Source organism: Bubalus kerabau, chromosome 16 (genome assembly GCF_029407905.1).
Source record: "Bubalus kerabau isolate K-KA32 ecotype Philippines breed swamp buffalo chromosome 16, PCC_UOA_SB_1v2, whole genome shotgun sequence".
Taxonomy (NCBI): Eukaryota; Metazoa; Chordata; class Mammalia; order Artiodactyla; family Bovidae; genus Bubalus; species Bubalus kerabau.
In genome coordinates this window covers 14,197,710-14,213,968 of record NC_073639.1, presented here as the reverse complement: position 1 = coordinate 14,213,968, position 16,259 = coordinate 14,197,710, and the positions used below count along the sequence as shown (strand labels likewise).

General features: G+C 40.6%; 1 protein-coding gene across 15 annotated transcripts in view; it reads left to right on the top strand.

Annotated features, from left to right (window-relative positions):
• Positions 1-16,259, top strand: part of ARHGAP10 (Rho GTPase activating protein 10) — a 390,783-nt gene that overhangs the window by 305,870 nt on the left and 68,654 nt on the right. For 13 of the 15 annotated variants that reach the window (XM_055550841.1, XM_055550840.1, XM_055550839.1 and 10 more), the window contains one exon: positions 10,289-10,436. In XM_055550841.1, the coding sequence (XP_055406816.1) occupies positions 10,289-10,436 (148 nt within the window). Of the gene's footprint in view, positions 1-10,288; positions 10,437-11,771; positions 12,352-14,556; positions 15,773-16,259 lie in introns of those variants that run through there. The other 2 variants (XM_055550854.1, XM_055550852.1) reach the window with 2 other exon arrangements.

The following is a 16,259-nucleotide window of genomic DNA, read 5'->3' as shown; positions in this document are numbered from 1 at the left end:
CCAAAGGAAAAAATGTCATTTACCTTGATGAGTCAGTTCTAAATGCATTTACTTATATTCAGTTTAAAGTTTCACAGTTTAAAGTTTAACATTGAGGACAAGTCCTGCTTTTGTCATAGCCAGAGCTATCCCTGGCTGGCAGAGATCTCTTTTTGCAGACACTAGGCTTCCTGTGTCCTGACCTTCTGTGCCATGGTTAGGACCATGTGATTTCTAAGGCAGGCTTGAATCCTGGAAAGAGGCTAGAGTAACAGAGAAGTAAAAGAACCTCAGGAGAAGTTGTACACCTAAATTGAAGGAGGAGGAAGAGAAAAACAAAGGAATATCATGTGTGGAATACGCTGTATTGTTGACATGGTGTTTCTTCAGTGTTATTCTAGGCTTCTGTAGGAAAAGTATAAGCTTTCTGTTTGCATGTGAGCCAAGGACATATGGATCAGAAAAAAATTCTAGCTAACCACTGGCTCTTTATTCAGTTAAGAATATTTGTAGACATTTGGGTTATGAAAGTCAGGTTACAGCTGTGTTTGGGAAAGTGTTTTCTTCTGACTTCAGAAAGTGTGTGCTTGCATTTCCCAAATGTTTGCAGGTGCAGATTGATTAAAAAAAAATGCACTTGGAGTGTTTTTAAAGGTTTGTAAACCAGAAAACAACATTTTAGAACTGGGAATATGTGTTTGCACTGTGAATGTAAGAACGATGCAGTTTTGGCTTAATCAGGAGAGGTTCACCTCATGAACTGATCAGGGAGAAAGTTATTTGGTGAGCACATGTGAATTTCTTTAATGCCAGTTGGTTCCAGTATGTTATCAGTTTTTCTTCTTCTTACCTCTTTTGGTCTTTGTGGATCACTAGGAAGACCAAACCCACTCCAGTGTTCTTGCCTGGAGAATCCCAGGGACGGGGGAGCCTGGTGGGCTGCCGTCTATGGGGTCGCACAGAGTTGGACACGACTGAAGCGATTTAGCAGCAGTAGCAGCAGCAGGAAGACCAAAGCACTGATGTTGCATCTGCAGTTTTTGTCACTGAAAAAATGCCTGTGGTTTGAGATGGGTTGTTTTGGGGTACGTTCCATTTTATAAAGCCTGTTGATCAAGGTCGTCATTTACTGAAATCTTGAAGGCAAGAGCCAGAGTCAGTTATGTATTCTCCTATTTGGAGCACAGAGAGCTGCAGAAATCAAAGTATACATTGCCCTAGGACTTGGGAAGAGGTTGGAAAAATGCTACGGGATCGCCAGGGAAGTCCCCACAGTTGGAATCTTAGAAAGAAAAACAGCTCTACCAATTTGATGGATCCCTCCCCACCCCGGAGTGGGGCTTCCCGGGTGGCACTAGTGGTAAAAAACCCACCTTAATCCCTGGGTGGGGAGGATCCCCTGGAGGAGGGCATGGCAGCCCACTCCAGTATTCTTGTCTGGAGAATCCCATGGACACAGGAGCCTGGTGGGCTACAGTCCATGGGGTCACAAAGAGTCAGACATGACTGAAGTAACTTAACGTGCATGCAAGGACCCCCCGCCCCACCCCCACCCAATACACTTTTTGCCTTTCTTTTCTTTTAGGGGGGATTTAAACCAAAATGGTTGCTCTTCAAACATTCACAGTGAGTCAGGGCCACTGTCAGAGCCGGGGTCTGGGGAATGGACGCCCTGGGGCTTGTCGTGTCTCCCGCTCCTTCCTCCTGCTCCATCTTCCTGGATGCCCCCCTCCCTCTCCTCTGTCGTGCTGGTGGGTGTCAGCAGAAGTGGGAGCAAGCCCCTGCACTGTGCTCCTGTGTCAGCCTCCTGGGTCCGTGTGTTGAGGCTTGTGTCCAATAATGTATGTGAAAGCACTTTCAAGAGTTTCAGCTACTGAGCAAAAATCTCCCCTATGAGGAAGTGCATGCATAAAGGATAGTCCGTTGGAAAGAAAGGGTCGGTGCCAGCGTGATGAGAGAGAGCAGTGAACACTGAGACCTTCATCTGGGAACGAATCTGCCCTTCTCTGGTGGTGTGAATAGAATATGAGGGAATCTTTAGCCACAGGGCCTCAGTCTGTTCCACTGAGATGCAGGGGTGAGGGAAGCGATAACTAGGAGCCTTTGCAGCTCGCTGATTCTGAGTTTATTCTCCAACCAGAATAAAGCATGAAGCCTTAGATTCTTTCCAAGGTCTAGTCTTACTGTCAGTTGCTATGATCAGTGCTAGTTAAATTTTCTGTAAAACGCACATTTAGTCTTGGGGTAATGTTGATTCCAGAACAGACAGTAGGATGTTTTCCAGCTCTCGGTGTGCTATTCACTCCCTGGCTTAACTCTGCAAGTATGTTGTAGATGGATCAATCAGGGTTAGAGTTACACTGCCCCCAGGTAACAAGTGTTTGTCTAGAGACACTGGAGACTCTGAACTGAAAGAAATATTTGGCCATTTTGTAGTTATGTGTTTTATTTAAAATTTTTTATTTTTTATGTGATTGTTTTTGCTGGGAAAGATTGAGAGCAAGAGGAGAGGGGGTCGACAGAGAATGAGATGATTGGATGGCATCAATGGACATGAGTTTGAGCAAACTCAGAGAAATAGTAAAGGGCAGGGAAGCCTGCTGCAGTTCATGGGGTCACAGAGAGTCGTACACAACTCATCCACCAAACAGTACAATTTTCAAAGATGAACCTCCCTTTACAGTTATTCCAGAATACTGACTGTATTCCCTACGTTGTACAGCATGTCTTTGTAACTTATTTTACACCTAATATTTTGTGCCTCTTAATTCTTTACCCCTGTGTTGTCCCTCCCCCCATTCCCTCTCCCCTCTGGTAACCACTAGTTTCTTCCCTGTATCTGTGAGTCTGCTTCCTTTCTGTTACTTATTTTCCCTAGTCTGTTGTATTTTTTATTTTTTTAAATTTTCACTGGAGTATAGTTGATTTGCAATGTTGTGTTAGTTTCAGGTATATACCAATGTAGTTTTGTATGAAAAAAAAAAGAGATTGGATATTTTATTTGTCCCTCCTTTCTATATTAAAGGTTTACTAAGGAGAATATGCACGGATTTCCAATGTCTTCTTATTGAACCTGTTTACGGATAGATGTAGTTATATGAGATATGACATCACCAGGAAGGACATAAGATGAATGGGGCCTGATATAACTGGGTAGTGTTGGAGGTGGACGGGCACGGTGATGAAGACGGGCATGCTGGAGCCAGGAAATCGGGGCTCAGCTCTTTGTGAGTTAAGCACCGGGCAAAGTGTCAGTCACACTCCAAGTACCCAGTAGTTGCAACTGCTACTATTCAAGGTGCCAGGAATGTACAAACATATTAGTAATCTCCCTATCACAGGAAAGACCACTGAACTCTTCTAGAGAAAGAGCTTTTTAAAAAAGAATGACCTCATTCCCTTTAGCTTCCTTTATCCATGATGATGTTGTTTAGTCGCCAAGTCATGTCCAACTCTGTGTGACCCCATGGACTGTAGCCCCCCCAGGCTCTTCTGTCCATGAGATTTCAGCTGAACCAAATGCTCTAGGCTTGAGTTGGATACTGAAGTGACATTTGCAGAAGCCCATTCTTGTTTCCTATTCTCTGCAAGGTATTTCCGGCAGAGGTCACCTGGTTGTTTCCACTCAGGCCCCTGGTAGCAGAGCCTGAACGACCCAGGGAGGTATTTATGTGTGTGGCTGCATCCCATGGGCATAAGCATCCGGTTTGTTAAGTCTGAGGAATCTGTGACTGAGCAGCAGTGCCAGACGTCTGCCTATGCTAGCACTCTTCAGAGGCCCGAGTAAGCACTTCTTCACCTGACATGCCTGCGTGTGGATGTTTGTTTTTTGTCATTGGATTGTGTGGTTTGAGTTTTTCTTATGTCGTAAACACATAGGTACTGTGGAGAAATTTTCTACCCTGGAAAAAACAGATTTTGACTAGGCTTGATTTGAGTTCATCTTTTGCCCTAGAGCCAAGATGTCATGATGTGGGGAAGTTGGGAGAGTCGCATGATTTTGGAATGAGACTTGGGAGGTAGAGGAATTTGCATTCATGCAGTGATTCTGGACGGAGAAGGCAATGGCACCCCACTCCAGTACTCTTGCTTGGAAAATCCCATGGACGGAGGAGCCTGGTATGCTGCAGTCCATGGGGTTGCTGAGAGTCGGACACGACTGAGTAACTTCACTTGCACTTTTCACTTTAATGCACTGGAGAAGGAAATGGCAACCCACTCCAGTGTTCTTGCCTGGAGAATCCCAGGGATGGGGGAGCCTGGTGGGCTGCTGTCTATGGGGTCACACAGAGTCGGACACGACTGAAGTGACTTAGCATAGCATAGCATAGTGGTTCTGGAATTGGAAAATCAATGTTATATTTAAAGCAGACAAACGTCTTGACTATATAGAACAAGATAAGCTAAATTTTAACTGTTAGAATCAGATTGCCAGGAAAGAAGACAGCACTTTAAAGTAAATAATTTACTCTTTCCTCCTCTTTTGAATTTAAAAAGATATCTTTTAAAACTAAAAAAAAAAAAAAGTATCTTTTAAAATAATTTCTGAAGTTTCAGAGAGAACCATGAGAGCATAGATTTGCAGCCTAAAAAAAAAAAAAAAAAAGAATTGGGAACTGTGGTCAGTGCATTGGCAAACAAGGTTAAATGCATATGAAAGGTAACGTATTTTTGAAATGTCTAGGAGACCGAAACACAATGATGGTAACTCTGTATAGATAATCTCCAGATGTACTTTCCTGAATAGATATAGGACAGTATAATTGGTGGTTTTTTCCTTAAGAATTAAGTTTGTTTGTTTTTTAAATGTGCAACAGGAGCTTTGAAATCAGAGTTGAGAGTTACGATACCAACTCTGCCTTCTGAGCTGACTAATCTTTCAGCTTTTATCATTTTAAAAAACCATGAGGAGTAATACTTCCCTCAAAGGTCCTTGAGAATGTTAAACTGTTTCAGAGAGAGCCTCCCACCTAGTAGGTGTTTATTAATGTGAAATGTATTGAATGATAGAGGAAGTAATTTAAATTCTAAATTTCAGTGTGAAAATACAGAAGTAAATATATGAAACCATTGTGTGATTCTAGGTGACTTGGCAGTTTTGAGGAGGTGCTGTTCATTGCTTCCTTTTAGTCCGTTGCTTGATGAGCTTTTCTACAAACACTTTCAACTAACTAAACAGTGAATTTAAGGGATATTCAATACCTCAAAGAATTAACAACCTCTTAAAATGGCAGTTGAGTAGGGCAATAAGGATCTGCCTTCATTTTTATTATTATTTACTGGATGTGATCCCATTATAACACAGTAGTTACTATTTATTTCTGTGTCTTAATGGTGCCAAGTACTGTACCAAATGCTTTATAAATATCTCATTAAATCCCTATAATAACTTGAGATGTACATATTATGGCTCTTACTATGTAAATGAAAAGATGAGAAAACACTCTTAATAATATGTCTAAACCTCCATAACTGGGAAGACTTAAAAACCAGGATAGTACCTTTTCAAGTTATCATCTGTGCTTTGGAACCACCTAATCTGATGATGGGCTTCCCAGGTGGCTCAATGGTAATGAGTCTGCCTGCCAAGCAAGAGACACAGGTTTGATCCCTGACTCCGGAAGATCCTTTGGAGAAAGAAATGACCTGGTACTCTATAGTCCATGGGGTTGCAAAGAGTTGCACACAACTTAGTAACTAAACCACCACCAGTTCAGTTCAGTTGCTCAGTCTAGTCTGACTCTTTTCGACCCCATGGACTGCAGAATGCCAAGCTTCCCTGTCCATCACCACCTCCCGGAGCTTGCTCAAACTCATGTCCATCAAGTCAGTGATGCCATCGAACCATCTCATCCTCTGTTGTCCCCTTCTTCTCCTGCCTTCAATCTTTCCCAGTGTCAGAGTCTTTTCCAAGGAGTCAGTTCTTTGCATCAGGTGGCCAAAGTAATGGAGTTTCAGCTTCAGCACCAGTCCTTCCAATGAATATTCAGGACTGATTTCCTTTAGGACTGCCTGGTTTGATTTCCTTGCAGTCCAAGGGACTCTCAAGAGTCTTCTCCAACACCACAGTTCAAAAGCATCAATTCTTCTGCACTCAGCTTTCTTTATAGTCCAACTCTCACATCCATACATGACTAACTGGAAAAACCATTGCTTTGACTAGACGGATGTTTGTTGGCAAAGTAATATGTCTGCTTTTTAATATGCTGTCTAGGTTTGTCATAGCTTGCCTTCCAAGGAGCAAGCGTCTTTTAATTTCATGGCTGCAGTTGCCATCTGCAGTGATTTTGGAGCCCAAGAAAAGAAAGTCTGTCATTGTTTCCATTGTTTCCCCGTCTATTTGCCATGAAGTGATGGCCCTGGATGCCATGATCTTAGTTTTTGAATGTTAAGTTTGAAGCCAGCTTTTTCACTCTCCTCTTTCACTTTCATGAAGAGGCTCTGCAGTTCCTCTTCATTTTCTGCCATAAGGGTGGTGTCATCTGCATATCTGAGGTTATTGATATTTCTCCTGTCAGTCTTGATTCCGGCTTGTGCTTCACCCAGTCTGGCATTTCGCATGATGTACTCTGCATTAAGTTAAATAAGCAGGGTGACAGTATGCAGCCGTGACATACTTCTTTACCAATTTTGAACCAGTCCATTGTTCCACGTCCGGTTCTAACTGTTGCTTCTTCACTTGCATACAGATTTCTCAGGAGGCAAATCAGGTGGTCTGGTATTCGCATCTCTTTAAGAATTTTCCACAGTTTGTTGTGATCCCCACAGTCAAAGGCTTTGGCATAGTCATTAAAGCAGAAATAGATGTTTTTCTGGAACATCTCTTGCTTTTTTATGATCCAGTGATATTGGCAATTTGATCTCTGGTTCCTCTGCCTTTTCTAAATCCAACTTGAACATCTGGAAGTTCACAATTCAGGTACTGTTTGTTTGAAGCCTTGCTTGGAGAATTTTGAGCAAACCACCACCACCACCAATCTGCTAATAGGTTAGCTCTTTGAAAGCTAATTCGCATAGAGTTTATTGAGAGAATGGTGGGTCATTAGAATCTTTGAAATATTTCACACCTGATTAGGATTTGGGAAGATCCAAGGAACTGATTGCATATGTCCAGGCCCAGTTTTTCTGAAACAACTTTTCTGGTGTTTCAGTATAGATTTAGTCCATCCAAGAAAAGTGGAATGACTGTGGAATGACTATCATTGTTTCTCAGCCTTGACTACACAAAAGAACCACCTGGGTAGCTTTAAAATGCAAATCACAGAAAAACAGAACCACTCCCACCCTCCCCCCACCAAAGCCCAAAACCCATTCTTAGATATACTCCCTCCTTCATTTTTATAATTGACATATAATGTTGTTTTAGTTGACCATGTACAACTAATTTAATACGAGTATATATTGTGAAAATTACCCCAGTAAGTTTAGTTACACACGTCACATAGTCACACAATTTTTTTTTCCTGTGATGGGAACTTTTAAGACTACTCTCTTAGCAACTTGCAAGTATATGATATAGTCCTGGTAACTGTGGTCACTATGTGGACTTGACACCACCAGAACCTATTTATTTTATAACTCAAAGAAGTTTGTACATCTTGACTACGTTCACCCATTCCCGGAGCTGCCTCTGGCAGCCACCAATCTGTTCTTTGTTTCTATGAATTTGTTTTTTTCTGAGCTTTCTTTCTTTCTAAGAGTCCAATGTAAGTGAGATCATATGTGTCTTTGTCTGACTTATTTCATTGAGCACAGTGCCCTCATCCACATTGTTGCTTGTAGCAGGCTTTCTTCTTTTTTATGGCTGAGTAATATTCTCCTTGGAAGGACTGATGCTGAAGCTCCAGTAGTTTGGCCACCTGATGCAAAGAACTGACTCATTAGAAAAGACCCCGATGCTGGGAAAGATTGAAGGTGGGAGGAGAAGGGGACGACAGAGGATGAGATGGTTGGATGGTATTGTCGACTCTATAGACATGAGTTTGAGCAAGCTCTGAGAGTTGGTGATGGACAGGGAAGCCTGGCATGCTGCAGTGCATGGGGTCGCAGAGTCGGAAAGGACTGAGCCACTTAACTAACTGAATATTCTCCTGGATGCTCTGATGTAAACTGAACTGTTTCGTATCTTCTGGATGCCGAGCCCTGGGATGTCTTGGATCAGCCCCCCCAGGAATCTAGGAGTCACACCCCTGGGTCCTGATTTGCTTGGTTGTCTGGCTCTGCAGACTGGGACTGCTCTCACACCGTACTCCCCACACCCTCACCCTGTGTGGTGGGGGAGGTAGGGGATGCGAAACGGGGGTCAGCATCCACATCATTCCAATCAGTGTGATCTTCCAGGAAGGTCTGCTTAGACGGTTATCAGGTCTCCAGCACTGTTTCTTCGTATATACCCTTTCCACTGTTGATACTTTGGGGACACTGGCTCTGTGTTGTTTGATTTCCTGTTCCAGTAACATCCCAGAGGCAGGTGCCATGTTTGTAAAGATTGAACACAAGACCGCAGGCTCTTCCCAACGTTGGTCACACGCAGGTGCTAGTTTCTTTTCATGGGATCAAGTTTCCCCATCTTTGCTTCCCCCTTTCACTGCTGTCATCCTCTCCACCACCTACATTCTCTCCTGTTCCCGTCACTCTGCAGCCTTCCTCGATTGCGGTGACGACACGTGGCAGTAGAGCCAGCTGAGCACGACCGTGTACACAGAAGGGGGTTTTAAGGCAGATAAGTAGTTGCTGTTTGCCAGAGCACCCTATTGGAGCACAGAGTCTGTGGAAATATGGTATTAGCAGGTTACCAGTTGGAGCACAGAATTAAATTTTCCCAAGCAAATATTTGTCCATAGTAATTTAAACCATTTTTTATTCCGTTTACACATGAGGGGGCAGTATGGTACTATAAAGCAAAAGCTCTGTTGAAATTGTTTATTTCTGTTGGTATATGATAGCTTTTAGATGAGAACTTGTAGAGTGTGAGTATAACTCTGACATGTTGGTTAGCTATTCAATGTGATACATATATGTGGTACCTCACTTGTATACACAGGTCATACACCTATTTTTATTCACATGCATAAATAATAATCTCCGTGCAACAAGGGGGCTTTCACTGAGTGCCTTTTATTGTGAGTTTTATATTTATGGTTTATTTGATGCTAGCTGACTTTCTCCAAGTATCTACATTTAGAACGTCAGTGCTCTGGAGATACAGTGTCTGTTAGGGTGATGTCTAAATGTTTTATATTAGGACTTCATTGAAGGCTGAAAGGACTCCAGTGTTGGGGATGGGAAGCTTCTGAACTCAGGTCTTGGCAGCAATGGAAATTTTATTATAAATCACCTCTATGATATGCTTCCCTTTATGGCACAGTTTGGAACTTCCCAAGTGGCACTAATGCTAAAGAACCCTCTTGCCAGCGCAGGAGACTAAGAGATATGGGTTTGATCCCTGGGTAGGGAAGATGCCCTGGAGGAGGGCAGGGCAACCCACTCCAGTAGTCTGGAGAATCTCACGGACAGAGGAACCTGGCGGGCTATATACAGTCCATAGGGTCACAGAGTCAGACAAACGATTTAGGATGCACGCATGGTGCAGCTTGCGATTCTCAAAGAAAAAAAATTTGCTAAGAAAAGAATCAGCACATTTTAATTAATGTTGTTGTTGCTGACAGATGAATGACACTGTAGATAATGAAGGTGCTGATATTCTAGGTTTCAAAAATAGAGGGGAAATATTTAAGAGAGGTTGGAGGGTATTAAACAAATTGATTAAACATACAGAGCATTTTATGAAAAATGTATGTGGACTCCGAAAGGTAATTTCATAAGCACAGGCTATTTTTAAATGTGTAAAAAATATTTGCAGTCGTATGTTTCTGTTTATGTAGTTTGAAAAAAAAAATTGAAACTAGCATTTTGGCATAAATATAACCCTGTGTGAAATTGAATGAGATATTTGTTTTTAGTGTTTTATCCTGGTTACTTCCTTTGTGGATGAAGAGCTATGGTATTGTCTACATCTGGTGGAGATAATTAGACTTGTTTAGTTTGGGCATGACTCTATTTTGAAATATAATGATTTGATGTTGCTTTTACTTACTGTTAATGAGAAATTTTATTTTGAAATCTTCTGTTAAAAAATAAATACAAGATTTATGACTTATGCCCAAAATTTAAAGGCATGGATTTTTGGCTCCAGCAGCCCATTTTGGATGGACTCCAAATCAAATGTTGTTTGGGATTGGTATACTGTTGCAAAACCCAAGTTTCTGTTCATGGAAAACAATTAATGTCCTTTGTGTTCCAATGGCAGATTTTTAGGACCCCGCCTGATGCCACATTGCCTGAGCCAGGCCCCCTGTCAGCACCCCCAAATGCTCCGCCGAGACAATCAAAGAGGCAGGGCCAGAGGACTAAGAGACCCGTGGCCGTATATAATCTCTGTCTTGAACTGGAAGATGGTAAGATGTTCGTTACATTTTTCTTCTATCCTTTGTCCCCAGGGCAGGCCATCATTTCCCATCCTTTGTGTTTTTAGCTTCCTTCTACCCTTAAGATTATAATTTTTTTAGATTAACAGGGAGGGTAAAGCTTTTGTGTCAGGGAGAGCATGCAAAGTTTCAGTTTGTGTTTGTCTTTGTTATGCATGGATCTTTTTCTACTTTGAAAAAGACAGCTTACGTTTCTTTTTTGGGAGGCTTGTGTGACCTCCTGTGAGGTTACATAACCCTGAGACGAATGGAAGAGGAGCTAAAGTGAAAGCAGCTCTTTTGCGAGAGGAGCAGATCCAGTCTGATGCTCAGTGCGTTGAGATCAAAGGCGCAGGGCCACGCTTGCACTGGGTCTGTGCTTCCGCACCATCCTTGGCCCAGGTTTCTGACTTTCTCCTGAGGCAGGTGTCTTATCCTGTGGCAGAGGTGGCAAACTGGCCACGGGCGGGGCTCGACTGAGCGGACCAGGCTGCACCGGGACTCTGATCAGTGGAAGCCCTCACTTTCCATCCAAACCACCCTGTTCCAGCTCACTGCTGCTCTGTGGTTGCCACCTGTCTCAGTATTGCCACCTGTCTCAAATTGGAATTTTAAACAGTGATCCTTACAAAACAAGGCTGTGAGCTCATTGGACACACCCAGTTGCTGATTTGTAACCATGTGGTCATTGGTGTGCAGAATAAGATTGCAACTACCAAGGTTTTATTGGCTTGGAGGTATGAAGTGATTGTCAAAGGGAGGGAAGAAATGAAGATAGAAACAAATCCAGTACCTCCATCATAAGCAGCTGTATAGCTGCTATCCAAAGATCCAAGCCAGCGAGTGACATGTGTCTTTAACTCCCAGGGGGTCTGTGCAGGAGGACTAAGGCTTTCCAATATTCTTTTAAAGTATTTAAGACATCCGTGCATGTGATACAAGTGTTAGTTTTACAATCACATCCACATTTTGCAGAGTAAGGGCATGATTTGTTGTGTTATTCCCTTAGTCATGTCCAACTCTTTGTGACCCTATGGACTGTAGCCTGCCAGTCTCCTCTGTCCATGGAATTCTCCAGGCAAGAATACTGGAGTGGGTAGCCATTCCCTTCTCCAGGAAATCTTCCTGATCCTGGGATTGAACCCAGGTCTCCCACATTGCAGGCGGATTATTTACCATCTGAGTCACCAGGGAAGCCCTCTGATTTAAAGCAACCTCTAGTTTCAGAGCTGCCTTTTAGTCCTTAGTTTCAGCTTCTGAGTCCAGCTAACTTTTTATCCTCTCCTCTTTTTTTTGTTTTTCCCCTCACATTCACTGTTTCTACAGAGTTGCTAATAAGGAGTAAAGCTGACTGGTTTGAATTGCACCTTGACTTCTATCTCACTTGTCCTCTGGTGGAAGTGTTAAAAGATCAGTGAATGAGGCAAATGTTGGAAAGTAGGCGGGGGAAAGAAATCAAGGTGACATGAAACAGTACCTACACAGGCTCATCAACTTTGAGCAAAATCGAATTGACTCTCATTTCATAAAAGAAATGACCAAGGAGGGACCTTTGGTTTTAGAGTTGCATCTACTTGGGGGGCAGGTATTTTTAGCAATTGAATCCGAGTATCCAGTCATGTGGATATAGTTTACTAATCTCTTGGTCATTGGGTTGCTGAGTGATTATTATTAATGGGTAAGAAACTGCTGAAGTGGTATTTAGCATATTTTTTATGGATATATTCAAAATGGTGTACAATCATAGCTTTTCTAATTTTTAGGCTACATAATAATTGTTTAAAATTTTTAATTATAAGGAAAAAAGATTGAAAGATATTTATTCCTTTAGTCTGTCTTTATATTCACTACTTATATGATGTTTTAATCTACATTTTGTCTTTTTATAAACTTTATGTTAATTCTTGATTTCAGCCTTTGTTTTTTTTTTTTTGAATGTTGTTATAATCACAAAAGTTCATGATTTTGGTCATGGAGTGATTTTATCTCACAGGTCATAAGATAAAGCAATTAAAAACTGTTATTTATCTTCTCCCCTCACCCCAACTATTTGTAGCTCAGCTTTAGTGAAACTCAAGTTGTGTAAAAAAGGATTGTTTCAGAGAGAACAAAGTAGGAGCCATATTCCGCATATTCTAAAAAAGGAAATAAATGAAGAGGTGGTGAAAATGCTTTTGAAAGGAAGCATACAGAAAAAGAATACTAAAGAGCTTTGTTATTGATTACTTAGCGTACTGAAAACTCTACCCTTTCAAAAAAAAATCTCTTATCATCAGAACTAAATGTTTTTCAGTAGTTTGAGTCATCTAATTGTCAGCTCTATTTGGAATTTTCAAAAGTTTAATATTTTTATGCATTTTTTCTTATTCATGGTCATTGGGTCACTTCTCATGTTTGTCTAGTTTTGGTTAAAGTATGCGTTATAGCCACCTTTGGTTGATTTATTTTTCCAAATTATTTGGTTTGAGTCTAATAGAAAATTTAAATGCAAGTGTGTTTCTACCCTCCCCCCCACCCCATTTATTCACTGTAGTACAAGTTAGATTTAATGAAGTCCAGTACAAATTATTTTTGTTTAAAGTTAGGTAATTTATTTGCCAAGATTCAAGGAATTAGTTTGGATGACTAGAGATTTTCTTTTTCTTTCTTTCTTTCTTTTTTTTTTTTTTTTTTTAACTTTTTACTGGAGTATAGTTGCTTTGCAGTGTTGTGTTCTTTGAGGATTTTCTTAAGCTTTTTTGGTCACAGGTTTGGTATTTGAGTGAAGTGGTTTGTAGTATGTTATTTCTTCTTCTGCATGCAGTAGGGTGTGAAAATATAATATGTGATGTACGGAACAGCCAACCCTGGAAAACACTTAAGATTGGTTTCAGTTTAGCATGTAGCAAATCAGAAAGTCATTATTACCAGTCAGCAAGCCTGATGGCATGAGCGGAAGTAGGGTAGGCTTGAAAGGCGGAGAGTCCTGGCTTCACCTGTGTGAACTGGGAGAGACACCCTCTGCTGTTACACGTGGTTCTTATTATGTTTTTTTTTTTAATACCCGCCCCTGCAAATTTAATTACAGATACTTAGTATCTTTACTTTAGCAAAGGTTTAATTGGCATTGGCACATTTAGCCATACTGCATACGCAGGCTCATTATTTTCCTTTGTTAATATGTGATTTAATGGTATTAGACTTGTTATTTGCAGAAAACTTTACAATTTAGTTTCCTAAGGATCGCTGTTGATGATTAATATGAACTGAAATGGATATAGTATCTAGCTAGATTTCTAGAGCAACTGTTAAATCTATTCTGAAATTCTTATCTTATTATTTTGTAGAAGCCATATTGTTCACTTTAATATGGCATTTTATAGTCTCAAAACCTTAAAGCTGAGTAGCTTTAGCTAAGTCAGTGAAATAGTGAAATACAAGGTAGGCTGCTCAATGCTAAAAAGTAGATGAAAAAAATCAAAGGCTCCCTTTTATTTTATTCTCTACTTATGTTCCTGTGTTTTTATTTCCTCAGAAGTTGGTAGTAAAGTAACTTTAAAAAAGTTAATGTATGTTGTGTTTTTGTTTTCATCTGCCCACTCCAAATTTATGTCCTTACTACCTCTTTTTTAATTATATGGATTTCAGATGTACATTATAATTTGACATCTGTACACACTAGAGGTTAATCACCACCATAAGTCAGTTATCATCCATCACCATACAGTTGACCTTCAACCGTTTCATCCACTTCCCAACCCTCTTTCCCTCTGAGAACCACTAATCTGTTCTCTGTATCTGTGTATTTGTTTTATTTTGTTCATTTGTTTTGTTTTTTTAAGATCCCACATGTGAGTGAAATAATATAGTATTTGTCTTTTTCTCTCTGGCTTAGTTCATATAGCAAAATACTTCCAAGGTCCTTCTTTGTTGTCACAGATATCAGGATTCCATTCTTTTTCATGGCTGAGTTACATATATACATATGCAATATACATGGTACATATATAGATATATCTATTTATCTGTCAGTGGACACAGGTTGTTTTCCATATCTTGGCTATTATAAATAATGCTGCAGTGAAAATTGGGGTGCATGTGTCTTGTTGAATTAATGTTTTTGTGTTCTCAGGTGAATACTCAGAAGTGGAATAGCTGGGTCCCGTGGCAGTTCCATTCGTCTCTTGAGGAACTGTTTCTTTTCCCTAATGGCTGTAGCAAGTTACTTTCCCACCAGCAGTGCTCCAGGGTTCTCTCTTCTCCACAGCCTCTCCAGCATTTTCTTATCTTTGATAATAGTCATTCTAACAGGTGTGTGGTGATATCTCATTATGATTTTGATTTGCATTTTCCTCATAATGGATGATGTTGAACATCTTTTCATGTGTCTTTTGGCCATTCCTATGTCTTCTTTGGGAAGTGTTCGTATTCCCTGCCCGTTTTAAAGTTGTGTTGATTTATTGCCTTACTTTTGGCTGCCCTAGATCTTCGCTGTTGCCCATGAGCTTTCTGTAGTTGCAGTGACTTGGGGTTCCTCCTCTTTGCGGTCCATGGGCTTGTCATCGTGGCGGCTTCTCTGGAGGAGCACAGGCTCTAGGGCGTGTGGGCTTCAGGGGTTGTGGCTCATGGGCTTAGTTGCCCCACGGCATGTAGGGTCTTCTCAGACCAGGGATCGAATCTGTGTCCCCTGCCTTGCAAGGCGGCTTTAAACCACTGGACCACCAGGGAAGCCCTCAGCCCATTTTTAACATGGGTCGTTTTATTTATTTTTTGTTTTTATTGTTAATTTGTATGAGTTCTTTATATATTTTGACATTTTAAAGCCTCATTGTGTATGTGGTTTGCTCATATCTCCTTCCATTCTGTAGGTTGCCTTGTCATTCTGTTGATAGTTTCTTTTGCTGTGCAGGATTGATATAGTCTCCTTTGTTTGTTTTGCTTCTGTTTCCCTTGCCTTTGGAGTCAGATCCACAAAAAAATTAGCTATGACCAATGTCAGTGAGTTTACTGCCTATGTTTTCATCAAGGTATTTTATGGTTTCAGCTCTTACATTCAAGTGTTTAATCCATTTTGAGTTAATTTTTGTGTCTGGTCATTCTTTTGCATGTGGCTGTCTCGTTTTCCCAGTGCTGTTTATTGAAGAGACTGTCATTTCTACATTTTATGTTACATTTACAATTATGTTGTTCCATAACTTAATTGTCCATGTGTGTGAAAGTTTATTTCTGGAATCTCAGTTCTGTTTTTTTTTGACCTGTGTGTCTGTTTTTGTTCCAGTACCATACTGTTTGGATTCCTATAGCTTTGTAGTATACTTGGAATAAAGGGAGTATAACACCTCCAGCTTTGTTGTTCTTTCTCAAGATTGGTTTTTTTTTTTTGTAAAATTTTCTTTTTATTTTATTTTATTTTTAAACTTTACATAATTGTATTAGTTTTGCCAAATATCAAAATGAATCCGCCACAGGTATACATGTGTTCCCCATCCTGAACCCTCCTCCCTCCTCCCTCCCCATTCCATCTCAAGATTGTTTTGTCTATTTGGGTTCCATACAATTTTAAGAAGTATTTGTTCCTATTCTGTGGAATATGCCATTGGCATTTTGATAGGAATTTCATCGAATCTGTAGATAGCATGGATATTTTAGCAATATTTTTCTAATCTGTGAGCATGGAATATCTTTCCATTTATTTGTGTCTCCTTTGATTTCTTTCCAGTGTCTTATAGTTTTCAGTTTACAGGTCTTTCACCTCCTTGGTTAAATTAATTACCAGGTATTTCATTATTTTTAATGCAGTTTTAAATGGGATTGTTTTCTTAATTTCTGTTTCTG